The following is a 13780-nucleotide window of genomic DNA, read 5'->3' on the forward strand; positions in this document are numbered from 1 at the left end:
GCTCTGCGCCTGTCCTTGGCTCTGTAGAAAGGCCATGCCCACCAACAGGGGTATGTAGGTATGCAGCCACTTTGCTCCTGCCCTCTTGACAGCCAAGTCACCAGATGTACCATTGGAGCTCTGGCTGGAGCAGGAACAGTGGTGGCTTTGGGGGTAGAAGAGTGACCTGACAATCCATCACATCAGAGGAGTCCCAGTGACAGGGCCTGGTGCTTCTGCTTCCTCTGGGTTTAAGTTGAGTAGTTACCAATAGGGAAGGCACATGATGACATTTCCTACAGTGTAGCAGGTCCTTATCTGCTTGGTGCAGGGAGCTCAGAAAAAAGATGGACAAAGTGCTCTTTGTCCAGTAGTGAAGTAGTTGGGACTCAGAGTGCTCAGGATTTTAAAACTCAAGAGGAATTCATCAGTCCCATTTATATTCCTGAGGCTCTGCTCCCCATTCTGCTCTATTTCAAAGAAAAGTCCCTGTGACATCATTCTTTACCCACTCATTGGATTGACTCAAGAAGGGAACATCAAAATGATGACATGGGTGAGGCTGGATTCCAGCAGCTCACCCTCCAGACACGTCTGTCCCCAACTGTTGACCACTTCCCCATTTATCCACACTCTTCTCCTCTTGCCCACAGGCTTCTCAAATTGCACATGTCCCAACCCCAAACCTTCTCAGGGGGATCATCCCTTCCAGATTCCCAAGTGCATAAGGCATATTGCTCTCCCTAGTGGAGACTTAATGCTCCCTCTCCTCTCTACCCTGGACAATATTTGCATTATTTTCTCTTGAAGTCCTTGTGTTTCTGTGAAGTGGAACTGTTTTTTAATTTTTCCAAAACCTTGAGAATTATATTAGATAATGCACACAAAGAGCTTAGCTCTGTACCAGGTACAGAAAATTTATTTTTCACATCAAGAAAAGGATTGTACTGTACACAAAATTTTGCACCCTCCCTCCCTTTTTGAATAATTTAAAAAATTTAATTGTACAAAATAGCTCTCCTCTCCCTTTTTAAACATATACAATGCACTGTAATATTTTTCCATTTCAGCAAACACACTTCTGCAACAGTACTTTTTAAAAAATGATCACTTAGGGGCGCCTGGATGGCTCAGTTGGTTGAGCGACTGCCTTCGGCTCAGGTCATGATCCTGGAGTCCCTGGATCGAGTCCCGCATCCGGCTCCCTGCTGGGCGAGGAGCCTGCTTCTCCCTCTAACCCTCCTCCCTCTCATGTACTCTCTCTCTCTCTCATTCTTGCTCTCTCAAATAAATAAATAAATCTTTAAAAAAAAAAAGATCACTTAGTATTTAATATTCTAGAATATATAATTATATTCTAATTTATTTAACTATTTCCTATTAAAGGGCATTCAAGTTGTTTCAAGTTTTTCACTATGGTAATAGCAGCCAATGTAATTTATAATTATGAGAGGTAGAAATTATATGTATACTGAGAATCATTTATCTGTTTAAAGACTGGTAGAAATCTTTAAGGTTATTCGTGGGTGGTTTACATTATATACGAAAGGTATATATTATCTGTGTACTGATAAAGTTTATCTGGTTAAAGATAAAAAAGACTGGGGCGCCTGGGTGGCCCAGTTGGTTAAGCGACTGCCTTCGGCTCAGGTCGTGATCCTGGAGTCACGGGATCGAGTCCCACATCGGGCTCCGTGCTCAGCACGGAGTCTGCTTCTCCCTCTGACCCTCCTCCCTCTCATGCTCTCTGTCTCTCATTCTCTCTCTCACAAATAAATAAAATCTTAAAAAAAAAAAAAATTAAAAAAAAAAAGACTGGAACAAAATGTTAATCATTTCTGGGTTATATAATTAGGGTGATTTAAATTTATTCTTTATATTTTTCTCTATCTGCCGTTTACTTTCCTTCAATGTCGATGTATTACTTTATAACTGGGAAAAGTGACAACCATTTAAAAAGTATTTTTTAGAACAGTATCAGGGCATGTTTTGTGAACCATACCCTTTGAACCTGTGCCTGAGAACAAAAGTCCAGTACGTTGCCTACTACTATCTTGGAGGAGGGATTGGGAGCTGTGGATGAAGGCCCCACCCTTGAGACAAATTCTGAGATCCTGCAACCTTTGCCGCTTCACCTGCTTTCATCTTGGTTTCCCTAGTCCATTTCTCCATGATCAGCATTAAAGCACTAAAAACAAAAAAGGACAGGTGTGTCTTTGGGGCAGAACAGAAGGGAGAGCTGGAGCAATGGCTCCCAATCCATCACTGGTTTTGGACGGAGGGATGGGGGTACACTCAGGGTAGTAAGCAGTGATGGGTTTAAAGAAGATAGACAAACAGGCTTCCCCTTCCCACCAGAAATCTTCCCCCCACTCCCTTTTTTTCTAGACCAAGGCAAACATTTCATCTCTTTAAGCTGATTATTTAAGTACTATCCTCCAAATCTCTAATTAACACCCTTCCATTCTAGGTATTACTAATCGATGTGCCAGTATGAATGTCTGAGATATCCTTTTCTTTCACAGCCCCTCACTCACCACATACAAGACTTCCCATCCTCTTATTCTTCTGTGCTCCCAGCATAGATCAATATTCCGTGTATACATTATAATTAATGACTATGATATTATTTGGAGCTGAATCATGTTCTCTTTTCCTGCCCCGATTTTTGTTTACCCCTGGAGTTTACATCTTTCTTGTTTCTAATATACTTAATTTTCTATGTACTTATTTCTAATTCAATTCTATATTCTTTGTTTATTGTCTAAATTTCTTCTTAATAATTTCATTCACAAGGCACCTGGGTGGCTCATTAGGTTAAGCGTCCAACTCTTGATTTCAGCTCGGGTCATGATTTCAGGGTCATGAGTTCAAGCCCTACTCCACACTCAATGTTTCTCTCGCTCCCTCTCCATCTGCTGCTCCCTTCCTCCCCTCCTCATGTTCTCTCTCTCTCTAAAAAAATTAAATAAATAAAATTTAAATAAATAAATAATTTCATTTACATCAGCTTCATCTTGATGAACTATCTCCTTGAGCTCTCTGACTTGCTGCAATTTTGAATGGTTGCTGTATATGCCTGGTATATATTTTATATGTCATCCTGAGATGCCCCTTCATCCCTATCCTGGGAATTCCCTTCATGTCAGTTCTCAAGTCTAGATCTCTTGTTCCCATATCTTTTTCTTTTTTGGAGGAACACAGTAATCCAGTAGCTTCCTGAGAGAGAGAGAGAGTACATAGGAAATAAATTTTGTAAGACTTTGTTTATATGAAAGTGTGTGGATTCTACGCTCACGTTTGATTGACAGCTTAGCTGGGTATAGAAATTTAGGTTGGAAATAATTTTCTTTCAGAATTTTGAAAGCATTTTTCCATTGCTTTGTAATTTTCAGGGTGATTTTAAGAAAGCCAAACCTTTATGTAACCTCTCCCCGTTTCTCCACCCCAGAAGCTGGAAAAAACACTGCTTTATAATCCCAGGGTTGTAAATTTTTATTTATGTGTCACAGCCTGAGTTTATTTTCATCCATTATACTGTGTACTCAGTAGTTCCTTTTAATATGCAAACAGTCATCCTTCAGTTTGTTTGAGTTTCTTTCTCAAACTCCTTTTATTCACATGCTGGATTTCCTGGAATGGTCCTCTAATTCTCTTACCTTTTCTTACCTATTTGCATGTTTTGTATTTTTGTTTTTTGTGGGGAGGAAATTGTATCAACTTTATCTTCCAATTCTTCTACTGAATTTATTTCTACTGTAATACTTTAAGAGCTTTTTTTGTTCTCTGAATATTCTTGTTTTATGCATCCTATTCTAGTTTTATGAATGCAAGATCTTACTTGCCAAATATATAAATGAGAGTGTGTTTTAAAAATTATCATCTCCCGGGTGCCTGGGTGGCTCAGTTGGTTAAGTGTCTGCCTTCGGTTCAGGTCATGATCTCAGGGCCCTGGGATCAAGCCTTGCATTGGGCTCCCTGTTCTTGGGGAATCTGCTTCTCCCTCTCCTCCCCGCTCGTGCTCTCTCGCTATCTCTTTCTCTTTTTCTCTCTCTCTCCAATAAATAAATAAAATCTTTTTTAAAAATTATCATCTCCCTATAGGACAAGTTACTTTCATCTGTTTCTTTATTTGGGTCTCTGTCATCTATAGTCCTGTGGTTGTCTGATGATCCTTGTATATCTGTTCATATTTAAAGGTTGGGTCTCAAAAGCTTGACTGGAAGTTCTGAGCCTGAGACTGGGTCTTGTTCACTTTGGACTTCATTGCAGCATGATATGCAGGAATGCCACATAACCCAACTGCAAGGGTCACAATTCACACTGTAGTCTTAATATAGTGTCATGACTTTTGAGTATCTTTATGGTTTTCCCAGCATAGCTGGGGAAGCCTGAATTTCAGCATCTTTATGCTTTTCCTCCCAGATCATCCTATCCTCCAGAAAAGGACCTTCCAGTCTCTTGCCTGGAGAGTAAATGCCTGGCTGAATTGTTCAAGAAGCTCAGTGGGGAAGTGAGCAGGACGTTTTAGTGTTCAGTGTACATATATTAAATGAATCACTCCGGTGTTCAGTATGGTATCTCCACTTCAACTGTGCCAGTTTCCCTGCAGAGTCCATAGACCCTGTGTCTTGCCTTTTCAGCAGAAGAAACTTCTAGTCTTCTGCCAAGATGGGGGAAGGACAGTTACCTGACTACTTCTGCAAAAGACATTAAATCTGTTTTAGCTCCACATTTAATCTTACCTCAAGAGGCAATTCCTGATATGTTGTGAGTTTTTCAGTGTAATGCCATTTACCTATTGCTAGCATAGGATATGGATTCCCCGGGGCGATCAGATCAGTTACCACTATCCATCTGCTCTTTACCTTTCAAAGTTTTGTTGCAATTGTCTCCTGCTCAGATCTTCTTATCTTGTGATTTATTCTTCTAAAATACATGTTAAGGTCATTTTATTGGCATTTCAAGAGGGGGAGAGTGTATAACCTGGCATTTTTAACCAGAAGTCAATGTTTTTCTTATTTTGCAAAAAAAAAAATCCAATACATATTAAGAATACTAAATTTTTGTATTTATTAATTGCCTTAGACATTTTAAGTGTGTCTTGGTTTTTGATTAAGATATATTTTTTAAAGATTTTATTTATTTATTTGACAAAGATAACAAGAGCAGGAAACCAAGCAGGGGGAGTGGGAGAGGGTGAAGCAGGCTTCCTGTGGAGTAGGGTGCTCAATGCAGGGCTTGATCTCAGGACCCTGGGATCATGACCTGAGCCGAAGGCAGATGCTTAACAACTGAGCCACCCAGGCGCCCCTTGATTAAGATATTTTTGCCATATCAAAGCTTTGATGTTTCTATGGTAAAATTTATTACTTTTTTCCTTTGCTATTTCTTGATCTACTTTTATTTTTTATTTTTATTTTATTTTATTTTTTTAAAGATTTTATTTATTTATTTGAGAGAGAGAGAATGAGAGACAGAGAGCACGAGAGGGAAGAGGGTCAGAGGGAGAAGCAGACCCCCTGCTGAGCAGGAAGCCCAATGCGGGACTCGATCCCGGGACTCCAGGATCATGACCTGAGCTGAAGGCAGTCACTTAACCAACTGAGCCACCCAGGTGCCCCTCTTGATCTACTTTTAGACTTAGTAATACTTTCTATATCCAATAGATAAGATAAATAATCACCTTTTTAAAAAAGTACTTGTATGTGTGTTGTTTAGATTTTTAAATTTAACTCTTGAATTTATTTGGGATTTATTTAGGTGTATGAAGTGAGACTTCAAATTTATTTTTTTCTCCCTAAAAGCCAATTATCTCAATATCATTTGTTGAATAAATGGGAATCAAGACTTTATTCATCACATATTAAGTTCTTATATATTCTAGGATCTATCTGTTTAAGGGCTACTATTTTCTGCCATTAATTTCTTTGCTGTGTTTTCAACCATTACCACAGTTTTGTTTTTATTTTTTTAAAGATTTATTTATTTATTTATTTGAGAAAGGGGGGGCGTGCAGAGGGAGAGAATCTCAAGCAGACTCCTCGCTGAGTGCAGAGGCTGATGCAGGGCTTGATCTCACGACCCTGAGATCATGACCTGAGCTGAAACCTCGAATTAGATGCTTAACCAACTGAGCCACCCACGAGCCCCCACACTGTTTTAAAATTAATAACTTTGTACTGTACTTTATTTAGTTGGGCATGCTTTCCTCATTATTCTTTCCTTTAAAAGTCTTTCCAAGTTATTCTGATTTTTAAATTCTTCCAGATGAATTTTTAAATCATTATATTAAAATATTGGGCTTTTGATTGCAATTGCATTACATTTAAAAATTAACTTGGAATAAGTGACACCTTGATAATATTGAATTTTCCTTTCAAGGAACATGGTACATGCCTCATTTATTTAAGTCATCATATGTCTTCTATTAGAATTCTATTTAAAAATATCCCAAGTGGGGTGCCTGGATGGCTTAGTCGATTAAGCGTTTGACTTTTGGTTTTGGCTCAGGTCGTGATCTCAGGATCCTGGGATCGAGCCTGGTGTTGGGCTCTGTGCTTAGCGTGAAGTCTTGGGATTCTCTCTCTCTCTCTGCCTCTCCCCCCATGCTCATTCTCTCTCTCTCAAATAAATAAATAAATCTTAAAAAATCTATTATCCCAAGTTATTCTTTTCTTTTTTTTTATCCCAAGTTATTCTATAATGCAGCTGTATCCTTTGTTATATTTTTTGAGCATACTCAACAATTTTCACTTGCTTCTTAGAGGAAATTTTTCCTCTAAATCTTCAGAGCAGGAAAACATTTCCTCTCTTCTGCAGGATCTTTTTCAGGCCCAAGTCATGCTGGGTTTTCTGTTTATTCATCACTTAACTGGAAGAGATCTATGTAGTCAAAATGTCTAATGGACAAGTTCAACTATGACCATTCTGTCTTAAGTCCATCAGACACTAGGTTTGACTTTTGAGTTTTTGTTTTGGTCTCTGCATTTTCCAATTTCAGCAAGAATCTTACTAATTCAGTATAGTTAGAATCCCCGCCCTCCATATCTGATGGGGTTCCTCAGTCTCTACCATCACTCAGGTGATGTCTGATCACCCTGGCCTGCCTTCAGCAGGATTTCCCCACCTCCTGCCTTATCCCTGATGTTTCCTCTTGGTAATTTTCCAGCTCCTGACCCAACCCTGCTCCTGGGCTATCAAGTCCCTCCTTTTCTTAGGGTATTCAGAGTTGAGCCTGATTGCTCTCCCCTACTACAAAACTGCATTGTAGGAGTCCTCTTGAATAAAGTCATTGTAATGTCATTAACTAGTGTCATGAATACATTTTTCTTCAACAGGAGTGTACCTGAGAGCTCAGAGAGAAGGATGGGAGTTTAACTTCCCACTGCTTTCAAAAGGGCAGATGTTTCTGGTTATTGATTAAAACGGGACTACAAAGAGAGGAGAAAAATGTCTCCTCTAATCATTAACATAAGCTCTAGTTTGTTCTCAGCGCATGTCTTGTTATCAGTTGTTTTTATAACAAACACACTGTTGCAATTTTGCGGGGTGACTCAGCCTTTCTTATCAGGGCTTCCCCACTTCAGAGCTGAGCCCTCCCACCGCCACTCCTTCCCCCGCCCCCCCCAGTCTCCTCCTACACATGCAGTGCAGTGTCACCACCCTGAAGGGCTCTCAAGATAACTATATGAAGATGCTCTGTACCTTTAAAATACTATGTAAACTTAGATGTTAATAGTAGCCCCAGGGGACACATTCCTGTGGCTCTGCCAAGGCAAAATACCCGTCCTGTTAAGACTTTTAAGATACAGATTTTGACGTTTAACCTCTTAGGAAACTTGCAAGTCATTGTTGCAAAGAAGAATGGCGGGGCATCTTCTCTTCTTCAGACTCGAGCATCCAGATGAGACAGTGAAGAGTGGAAGGAGTAGGATGCACAGGGAGAGTCTGCCCACATTTTCTACAGGATGTTGTGAGGGCAGCAATGGAGAATTGCAGCCAGATCCCACTCCATCTGAGCCCAGACTGGCTCTTCCTGTAAATGTTCATGAGGCTGGGTGTGTAGCGAGTGGGGCCAGGAGGGCGAGAGGAATAGCTGGAAAGTGAAATTGGATAGTCTGAGTATAGAGTAGTAGGTCCTTACTATGTTGTAATATATTTGGAAGCCCCTTAAATCCTATTTGACACAAGGTGACGTGTAAAGGCTCAAGTCAATACATAGCGTGTTGGAACTTGTGGGACATTGTCAGGGCACCTCTTTCAAATCAAATGTAACAGAAATAAAAAGAACCAGGGAAGGGGGACCTCTGAAAAAGATCCAACAACAATACTAGAGCAGTAAGCTTCAAAGTGATGAGTAGATCCAACAGCAGCAACTCAATCCCAACAGACATGTGTTGTGACCTCACATGCAGAGAGCTGTGCCTCAGACATTAACCTTTAAATGTTAACACAAGCCCCTACAGTAGAGAGATAATGTCTACTTTAAGAACTGGCACAGAAGAGGGCGCCTGGGTGGCTCAGATGGTTAAGCGTCTGCCTTTGGCTCAGGTCATGATACTGGGGTCCTGGGATCCAGCCCCGCATCGGGCTCCCTGCTCGGCGGGAAGCCTGCTTCTCCCTCTCCCACTCCCCCTGCTTGTGTTCTCTCTCTCGCTGTCTCTGTCAAATATACAAATAAAATCTTTAAAAAAAAAAAAAAAAGAACTGGAACAGAAGAAATAATGAAGAGGAGTGGAGTGGAAGCTTCGGAGCTCTGTGCAGGTGGTGCTGTACTCCCTGCAGGGCTGAGGACAGCGGGCCACGGAGCAAGGGGATAATTAACACAAAGACGTAGCCTTGGACCAGCCCAAGCACACGGATTCCAACGACACAAAAGAAAAGGGATGTAGAAAACAAATCTTAGAGAACCCACCTGCAAGAGATGTGAATGCCAGACAACAGTTAAAAAACAAACAAACAAAAAAGCCCACAATATAGCATCTGTAAGAGAAAACACTAAAGAAAATGTCATAACGTACCCCTCCTTCTCAGGAAGTACCCACACATCTCAGAGGGAATAATAAAGTAATGACAATTACTGCTGTTTGGTGAGGTCTTACAGGCCCCAGGCACTGGCCCACACATTTAAACATATTTAATCTTCACGGCTACTCCCTGGGGAGAGTAGACTCTTTGACTCTTTGATAAAATAAGAGAGACTCTTATTTTATCAAAGACGACACTGGGGCTTGCAGAAGTTGGGCAACATGCCTAGGTCACACAACTGATAGGAGGTCGAGCCAGATTTAAACTGGCCATGGGTGTGTGCCGTGCTCTTCATCAATGTCCTAGGGAGACCTGAGTGCTCCTCCTGGTTAACTCTGTGACCTTGGGCCCAGATCCTCTACCTATAAAAATGATGAGGCCAAGCTGGATATGTTTCAAGAGGCTCTTCCAGATCTAAAATGTTGAGTTGGTTTCAAATCAAAGTCTATAGTTTCTAAGAGAGACATTTAAGTCAGAAGGCACATGAATCATACTCATGAGCAGACTTAAAAAATATAGGGGTTGCCATCATGGTAGCAGATAAAGTTAATCAGGAAATTTAAAAGAACACTGAGATATGCATCAAGGTCACCATCAAAGGTAAGACATACATAGAACAATGAAAGCCTAGAGTAGTACTGAATGCACATACCCTATACACACCCTCGGGACATGCATAAAGGAAGAGCTAGCAGAAATGCAAGGACTGTATGTAGATCTCTCTCTCTCTCTCTCTCTCTCTCTCTCTCTCTCTCGCTTGCTCTCATCTATCTACCAAAAGGGTACTGATAAGAAGTTATATCTGGGGCGCCTGGGTGGCTCAGTTGGTTAAGTGTCTGTCTCTTGGTTTTGGCTTGGGTCATGGTCTCAGGGTCATGGGATCCAGCCCCACAACGGGCTCTGCACTCAGCACAGAGTCTGCGGGAGATTCCCTCTCTCTCCCTTCCCCTTTGCTCCTCCCCCTGCTTGTGCTCATGCACTCTCTCTCTGAAATAAATAAAATCTTTTTAAAAAAGTTATACCTAACAGAATGGGAGTGGGGATGGGGCAGGAAGGAATAGAAAGTGGAACTGGAAGGTGTAAGTATTAAATAACAAGGGAAAAAAAAAATTTTTTTTCCAAGATTTTATTTATTTATTTGAGAGAGAGAGAATGAGAGAGAGAGAACACCTGAGAGGGGATAGGGTCTGAGGACGAAGCAGACTCCCTGCCGAGCAGGAAGCCCGATGCGGGACTCGATCCAGGGACTCCAGGATCATGACCTGAGCCGAAGGCAGTCGCCTAACCAACTGAGCCACCCAGGCGCCCAACAAGGGAAAAATTTATGCATACATTGTGTGAACCTAAAGGTAGAGCATAATAATACCCTGAGGCAAATAAATGAAAAAAAATTCATCTTGCTCTTAGACATAAAAGATACTTAGCAATTACCAAAAGGCAGAAAGTCCATGTATCATATTATCCCAACAACATGTAATCATCTTGAAAGAAAATAAAATGAACAGAATTAGGAACTCAACTACTTGAAAATTTTGAAATGCTCTCTTTAATAATTTCTGAATTGGGTGCAAATCCCTGCATACAGTAACAGAAAGGATTTTTTTTAATGAAAAGAAAGCTCACTATCATAAAAATTGTGATAATATCCAAACCCTATGTAATGAGCGGACAGTTTATAGGTAAGGCGAGAACAAACATTACATCACACGAATGAGTGCACATCTCTCCTAGCTTAATGAAATGCAACTTAACATTTGTTAGGACTTCATTCCATGCCTATTTTTTTTTTTTCATTCCATGCCTATTAAACTTAAAAAAACAAAATGATAAACCCAATGTTGGCAGGTTTTTTGTGGTACCAGGCTCAGCACTGGAGGGATGGGAATGAAAAATAATGAATCCCTGCCCTTGTGGAACCCAGTAGAATGGACATGGCAGACATGGCGGACTGTATGTAAGCATCATCATGAGGTGTTTAAAGTAATCCTTAAGAGTAAGTTACTGGAAGTGGTTAGTTTGTTAGTACGAGGGCTGAGATGTGTGTCACTAGAATATAACTGGGAGTTTTGTCTCACTCACCATGGTGTCCTCAATATTATGGAAGCCACTGCCCACCACAGGGCAGATCCTCAATAGACACTTGGTGAATGAGTGCAATGTGCATATGGAATTATAGCAAAACCTTAAAACACAAGTTCTGTCTTATGTAACTCTGGTTATACCCACATACTCTGGTTTATATGTTCATTTTAAAGCTCAAGGGGATTTTGTAAAGATCTAAGTAGAGCATATTTCCCTCTCTGTCCAGATATTTAGATTCATAATTTTTAAATTAAAAAAGTATTCACACATACCCATACCACCATGTATTCTATTCTACTTTGGAGCCTTATGGGTCTAGATTTATGGATGTAGATGAGTTGTCCTCAACCCTGGCTGCACACTAGAATCCCCTGGAGCTTTAAGTACACTCCATACCTGGGTGCACTCCTAGACAAGCCCACTAATTTGTCTGAGGGTGATGCCCAGGCATCATCGATTCTAATGTTCAGCCAAGATACCAACGCCTCTTAGGCAGGAAAACTCTTCCACCAAATTTATATTTTCATTACATAGGATGTACTCGGTCATTCTTGAGAATAATCCTTTAAGAGGTTTTTGTGAAATTCTGAGTTCAAAAATACCCTTCTTGTATTGTGAAGAAAAAAGTGTCTGAACTGGGTGTATCAAGATGCTGGGGTGCCTCTGTGCCATCCTTCCCCTGATATTAATGTCATGGGTGGGCAGACGAGGCTAGCCTTGATAGCCTCTGATCTAATAGGAGAGGATTGTTGGAGGTTGACTTATCAGGCTGCGTTTATCTCAAAGGGAAGAAAGTTCTAGAAGTTCTTCCAGAGGCCAGAGGGAGAAGCCAGGCAGGAGTAAGAAGAGCCTGGATGGAAGGAACTTGCCTTGATAGTTGACCTAAAAACCATTTTGTCCATGTGATAAAAGGAGGCTTGAAGGTCAAGGTCTGGGATTGCTGATCATTTCTGAAGACACAAAGGAGTCTGGCAACCCAGATTTTAGGCTGTGCATCTCTTGGTGGGAGAACTCCACATGGGAGCTATGCTTTTATCCTGGGTTCTGGGGAACATTCTCTGGGACCAGGGTACCTAATGGCACACACTCTACATGCTTGCTGAGCTCTGTGCTGTCTCCAAATCATTTGTCCCAGTGCCTCCCGGGTTTGTCTTTCCAAGACTGGGGTTCAGTCTGCCTGTCTTCCCCTACCCACCTTGTCTACCTGTCCAAAGTTTGGAAGGGTTCCTAGGTCTGACTTGGAGCATGGCAGGAGCTCCCTGTATACTGGGACCAGCTGGGTCATGGATGGCCTCTAAATCAAGCTAGGGCTTGGGATTAAAGAACCTCCACTGGGCGCACTTTCAAACCCGTGCTAAGGGATCTTAGGGTAACTGCATCCTCGTTCCCCTCCTCCAGGTTGCCCATTCTCCAGGGAGGGACGTTTGCTTTTGTGGCACCCTCCCTGGCCATGCTCTCCCTGCCTGCTTGGAAGTGCCCTGAGTGGACATTCAATGCCAGTCTGGTGAACACCAGCTCTCCTGAGTTCACTGAGGAATGGCAGAAGAGGATCCGAGAGGTAACAGGGCAAGGGGGGTGGAGGGGACAATGTCACACGCCTACTGTATGTTTGATAATCTTGCTCTAGTTCTATTTTTTTTCCCCCTCCTTCCAAAGTCTGCACTTGTACTTTTGTAAATGAACTTTTAAATTTTAGGTTAACACATATAGAAAATAACACAGTAAATTTCCCAAAGCTGAACTTGTTCCTGTTACCAGCAAGCACCTGGATCAAGAAACAGAACATTAACGCCACCCCCAGAAGCCCCGTCATGCCTCCTTCCAGTCACTCCTCCCCTGGGGATCATCGCTGACCTGATTTCTAACACCACAGATGAGTTTTGCCTGGTTTTGAACTTTCTATACAGAACTCCACAGTACATACTAGTTTGCACCTGCTTTCTTCATTCAACATGGTTTTTTTTTTAAGATTTTATTTATTTATTTGACAGAGAGAGACACAGCGAGAGAGGGAACACAAGCAGGGGGAGTGGGAGAGGGAGAAGTAGGCTCCCCGTGGAGCAGGGAGCCCAATGTGGGGCTCGATCCCAGGACCCCGGGATTATGACCTGAGCCGAAGGCAGACGCCTAACGACTGAGCCACCCGGGTGCCCCCATTCAACATGATTTTTACAGGAGTCTTCCCCATTGTTATATGTCAGGGTAGACTCTTCATTCTCTTTACTGAGTAGTGTTCCATTATATGATTATACAGCAATTTACTTCTCTATTCTGCTGTTACCTGAACTGTGTTTAAGGGTAGTTTCCAGTTATTGGCTGTTATAGATAGTATTGCTATGGACATCTGTGTACTTGGTTTTAGGTGAATTTATCTATGTATTTCCATTGAATAGACATGTGGGGGTGGAATTGTTGAATCATAGGGTATGTGTACCAGTCAGGGATCTCCGGGGAAACAGAACCGATGGGATAATATAGAGATACACACAAGAGGAGATGTACTGTAGGAATTGGCTCACGTGGTGAGGGAGGCCAAGTAGTCCTTGAGCTGTTTGCTACAGACGTTGATTTTCATGCTGGTGGGCAATCTGGGTGGCCAGTCGTTTTTGTAGTAGTCTGGGCCGGGTCTTCAGTTGCAGAAGAGGCAAAGTTCAGACCAGCAACACTGTCAATACCAGTTTTTTTTTTT

General features: G+C 41.7%; 1 protein-coding gene across 2 annotated transcripts in view; it reads left to right on the plus strand.

Annotated features, from left to right (window-relative positions):
* Positions 1 to 13780, plus strand: part of LOC102732645 (solute carrier family 23 member 1-like) — a 51988-nt gene that overhangs the window by 18690 nt on the left and 19518 nt on the right. For both annotated transcript variants that reach the window (XM_081800048.1, XM_081800049.1), the window contains exon 5: positions 12490 to 12649. In XM_081800048.1, the coding sequence (XP_081656174.1) occupies positions 12490 to 12649 (160 nt within the window). The remainder of the gene's footprint in view (positions 1 to 12489; positions 12650 to 13780) is intronic.

The sequence above is a fragment of the Leptonychotes weddellii genome, chromosome 12, assembly GCF_054177405.1.
Source record: "Leptonychotes weddellii isolate Sample4059 chromosome 12, ASM5417740v2, whole genome shotgun sequence".
Taxonomy (NCBI): Eukaryota; Metazoa; Chordata; class Mammalia; order Carnivora; family Phocidae; genus Leptonychotes; species Leptonychotes weddellii.